At 54.4% G+C, this 4,926-nt stretch overlaps 1 protein-coding gene across 1 annotated transcript in view; it reads left to right on the top strand.

Moving 5' to 3' along the window:
• The first annotated feature begins 1,067 nt into the window (after positions 1-1,067).
• PEBP1 (phosphatidylethanolamine binding protein 1) overlaps positions 1,068-4,926 on the top strand; it is a 7,024-nt gene continuing 3,165 nt past the window's right edge. Inside the window, exons 1-3 of the mRNA XM_004709558.2 lie at positions 1,068-1,278; positions 2,608-2,717; positions 3,373-3,473. Of these exons, the coding sequence (XP_004709615.1) occupies positions 1,144-1,278; positions 2,608-2,717; positions 3,373-3,473 (346 nt within the window). The 5' untranslated portion in view covers positions 1,068-1,143. The remainder of the gene's footprint in view (positions 1,279-2,607; positions 2,718-3,372; positions 3,474-4,926) is intronic.

The raw sequence follows: 4,926 nt of genomic DNA on the forward strand, positions 1-4,926 counted from the left end.
GACAGCCTCGTCTGTCTCCCACAGAGCTGCTGGTGGGCTGGAACACCAACGCAGGGGTTGGCTGCCCAACGCTTAGCCCATTGTCCCACAAGGGCGCCTGCCGCCCTAAGGCCCATTAGTCAGTGCCTACGATATTTATAAAGTCTATGGTATAACCAATAGTCTCTCCAAGAACAAAATTCAAATGCATCCATCTTCAGTCTCCCTTCTTCATGATGCGAGGACTGTCATTCTCTCGAAAGGAATGCAGCCCGAAGGCTGCTTAGACGTCAGGATGGCGAGCCTTTGGGGTCTGACATACTTTGGGCATATTTTTAGGAGGGACCAATCCTCAGAGAAGGATAATGTGCTTAGTCAAGTCAGCGTTCCCCACCCCCACCCTCACCGCCATCCAGTCGATTCTGACCTATAGACTTATAAAGGTCACCGATACCGCACATCTCTTAGGGAGGCTGATGGTTCCATTTTTGTCTCTCTGAGAGACTGGCGGGTTTGAACCACCGACCTCAAAGTTAGCACGTCCTTTACCGGGCAGCGCCCGCCGGGTTCTTGGGCTCAAACAACGCTGAGGATGGCCAGGACGGTTACCCATCATCAGGAGGAGGGAGGATGAAATGAGTGTGCAACTACATCTAATTATGTGTGCGTATGGAGGGAGGGGGGCAAGTTAAAGTTCAGTTCAAGATGGGGAATGCTCAAAGCGTGTTCCGGCTCTCCGCTAAAACCAGTGAGCAAGCGTGAACACGGGTTCCAGGCGGACCAGCGAGAGAGCAGGCCGATCCAGTTCTCACTGGAAAAGTAGAGCAAAGCCTCATCCAAACAGCTTGCACGCATTTCTTGCAACAACGGCCTGGCGAGCGCAGCCGGAGTTCCCAGGACGTCGGAAGCGCTTGCGACCAAGTCCCGCAGCGCAAAGAAAGGCAAAACGGTTGGCCCGACGTCGGGAGCGCGACACGCCCACGATCCCGCTGGACCAATCAGAGATCGGCATGCGGGGCGGGGCGGGGCTGGGCGCGGCGCATGCTCGGACGCGCGCGTGGTAGGAGGAGTCCGGCCTCGCTGCTTTCCGCGGACTAGTTAGTTTGCAGCCGCTCTTGCGCTGTGCTGTTCGCTGAGTGCCGCTCGCTTGCGTCTGGTCGCGCGATGCCCGTGGACCTCAGCAAGTGGTCTGGGCCCCTGAGCCTGCAGGAAGTGGACGAGCGCCCGCAGCGCCCGCTGCAGGTCGCATACGGCGGGGCGGAGGTGGACGAGCTGGGCAAAGTGCTGACCCCCACTCAGGTATCCGAGGCGGCGGGAGGCCGGGGCCTTCTCGTCTCCGGGCCTGGGCGCCGCTGCTCAAGGCCTGCAGGCCCCGGGAGAGCGCGGGGCGGTGGGAGGAGGGGGCGTCCCGCCTAGGACCCCCCCCCCCCCCAGCATCATCGTGGACAGCGGAATCCCGGTCTGCGCTTGCCCTAGGCCTGGGGCCCGCCCCCTGGCCCTGGAGCCAGCACGTGGCGGGCGGAGGTAGGGCTTGCTGGAGAAATGCACCTGCTTTGCCAGGACTTGAAGGGCCACGGCCTCTTGGAACCGTGACTAGGCGGCTACCAGGAGGAGGGGGCCATGGCAGGTGTGGGACATCCTCATATCTTCCTGGGGGGTGGGGGTGGGGTCTGGATTTCAGGATTTTAGGGGCGCAGAATCCCCGCCCCAGAACACATGACCAACATGTTATGTAATCGCTGATCTGCCGTGCCCAGCGGGGCAGCCTCTACGTTGACAGTTAGGAGTTGGACACGGCCGACGGGAGTGATGCGTTCTACCAGACAGCCGCCAGGCTTGGGACAACGGCCGCGGCTGGCCTGTACTTACCGTTTCACTTCGGTGGCAGAGCCAGGACGGGGTCCTGGCTGCTGAAAGTGGAGAAATATGAATGGCAACAAACATTGTAGTTGCTTGTTAGGAGTTTCCAGCAACGGTGTGAAGCAGCTGCCCTGGCCTTGGGGACATGATGCATTTTAATGCTTCAACATAAAGTGGCCATCTCAACCCCTTGCCACCCCCCTGCGCTCACTTCCTGTGCCCTGTAAAAGGCCACTGTGCACCAAATCCAAAGCCCTGCCTTCCATCCTAGTGCTTTTCTGCTGTGTAGACAGCCAAGGTTGCTGCCTCAGCCAAGGCCACCATTGGACGCCTGGCCCCACCTCTTTTATTAAGATACTAGGACACTACCCTGCAGAGTTGTGGGCTTAAATGCAGGCGACACTCAGATACAAAAACCCCAAAGCATATTAAATTAAAATTTCAAGTTACGTTCAGCGGTTCATCGTAATAAAGGGGGGGCTACTTGGCGATATGCATCGGAACCTCAATGTTTGACGGATACACGATGTTTCCAACAGTTCCGACTTAGGGTACATACAAAGTCGATTTAAAGACAGGCTAACAATTGGCTCCTCATCCAGGAACTACCTGTCCACACACACGTTCCTCCTGGCTTTTCATTGTGCCCATATGAAATTGAGTTTTAATCATTGACTTTGTTTTGCGTTTGAGGAAGGTGAGCGCTAAGAAGGAACGTTGATTTCTTGCGCGTTTCTGAATTAACTGGAAACTGCTTCCCCGCTGCAGGTGAAGGACCGCCCCACAAGCATCACATGGGATGGTCTAGATTCAAGCAAACTCTACACTCTGGTGCTGACAGACCCAGATGCGCCCAGCAGGAAAGACCCCAAGTTCAGGTCAGTTGGGGGAAGCTGGGGGACATCCAAGTGGGAGCTGCATAACTTAGACTGGGTTCGCCCACGGCTGGGTAGCCGCGCTAACAGAGGTAGACCCGGCCTGAGATGGTCATGCTCATGCTTAACCCAGCGTGGCATTTCCTGCCTTTACCCTCCCACGGTAAGAGGTCTGTAAACCATACCAGAGCTAAGACCCACCCATAGCCAGATAGCTGAGCATTCCTGTATAGACTTTGAGTATAAGCTCACCGAATATCAGCCGAGGCACCTAATTTGTCCACAGAAACTGCATTAAAAATGTGCTGAACAACTCAGCTTCTGCACGAGTATATGCAGTATGTGAAATTCTCCTTCTAGTGCCTAAAGAAGGCTTCATTGGGACACAGCCCCAGTCTGTTTTGCCCGTGGCTGTGCCAGCTGCAGTGGAGTTGAGTGGCAACAAGGGTGGCATGATTCGCTAAAACCTAAAATCTTCATACTCTGCCCTCTGACAAAACAGGTTACTAAAGCCTCCTGTGGGGCAACCCAGGGAATGCGGGGCTGGGTTTTTCCTTCTGAAGCATGCACTGGCCCAGAAAGCCAGGCCTGTCTTGCTCCTGGTTGTCTGGGCAAACGTGTGGTTCTATGGTTCTGACGGCCCTGTGTTCCTCCCTAGGGAATGGCACCATTTTCTCGTGGTCAACATGAAGGGCAACGACATCAGCAGTGGCACCATCCTCTCCGATTATGTGGGCTCTGGGCCGCCTAAGGGCACAGGTCAGTCACCGCTGCTTTGGGGAGAGGGGAGGGTCTCCTGGGTGCACAGGAGGATTGGCCTGAATGGTGACCATTGTAGTCTCCTTTTGAAAAGTGTTCTTTTCATTGCTCAGCGCCCGTGCTGGCTGGGAGGTGGAAGGGAGCTGAGTTAGCTCTGGGCTCTGAGAGCCCACTCAGACCGACCGTCTCAGCCAGCGGGGGAGCCCTGGCATCTGGTGTCCGATGGACTCTGGGTAGCTTTACCCGGCAGTCAGCAGGCAGGGAAGGTACCAAGGACGAGATGCTGGAGAATGCTTTTCTGGGGAGTTGTCCGTGGGCTGAACAGAGCTGAGCCCTATCACTTCTCCATCCAGCCTTTGCCCTGTGTGATCTTTGAGTTTACTTCCTATAGGAGGTTGCATAAATGTCTTTTCCAATTAATTACTATTTTTTTAATAGCTCCCTGATCTGTTTAGGGTTCCTTTCTGGTGTTCTCTGACTGACCTAACTGGTTACCTTGAAAAGATTGTGAAGACTTTGAGACTATTGAAGAAACTGCCTTATTTTACATCTGCTCTTTGAATCAGTGAGAGAGCACACAAGTCAGGTGCTGCCTCGGCTGCTCACACCTACTGTTAGTCTATGCCTGCGCAGCAGGATGCCAGCTGGCCTACATCCTGCTCAGGGATGCGTTCATTTGCCCAAGTACAAGTAGGTCCCGGCCAAGAACACCTGGTCCTGGTCCCACATTGTATCTGTAGATGGAGACGCTTCAGGTGGCTTCCCATCCTCGCATGCATTCATAACAGGAAGGCCAGGGGACAAACTCCCCAGGGGCTAGTCAGTCCCCTTGGGCAGTTTAATGATTTGATTTTGTTTTCTCTTGAGAATAAAACAGTTCTCTCAAGGAGAGCAGTGTTTTCATTAAAAATACACACACCTCAAAACTGACTCCCCCACCTTCTTTTTTCATATTCTTTCATTGAGGTTTACTTTACACATAATAAAACGCAGTGGGAAAGGGCCTAGGTAATAAATTGGAACTGATGCACACACTCACGTAAACACCATCAAAAATAAAATACGGGATCCCATGCCGCGCCCTGCCTCCAGAAGGTGGTTGTGTGGCATTTGCTGTCCCGTCCCCCAGAGGTAAGCATTGTCGCCCTCCTGGCTCACAGAGGGCGCCAGGTATTCCTGCAGGTAGTGTGCATTTCCGTAGTGCCTGGCCTCTCTCACGCAGGACCACGTCTGCGATGGATCTGTTACCATCTGCCTCCCGTAGTTCATTCCTCTTGATCTCAGCCTTCCTTTCAGTAACTGGACCCCAGTGGGCCTGGTGGGCATTTTCCAGTGTTTTGCTGGTGGGACTAGGGCTGCCGCCCACGTGCCCACCACTTTGTTGGCAGACGTTTTCATTCCTCTTTGAATACCCAGGAGTAGGATTCATGAGTCCCTAGACAGTTAGGTGGCT

This window comes from Echinops telfairi, unplaced genomic scaffold (assembly GCF_000313985.2).
Source record: "Echinops telfairi isolate 266 unplaced genomic scaffold, ASM31398v2 ScPeMD7_7412;HRSCAF=8450, whole genome shotgun sequence".
In the NCBI taxonomy this organism is placed as follows: Eukaryota; Metazoa; Chordata; class Mammalia; order Afrosoricida; family Tenrecidae; genus Echinops; species Echinops telfairi.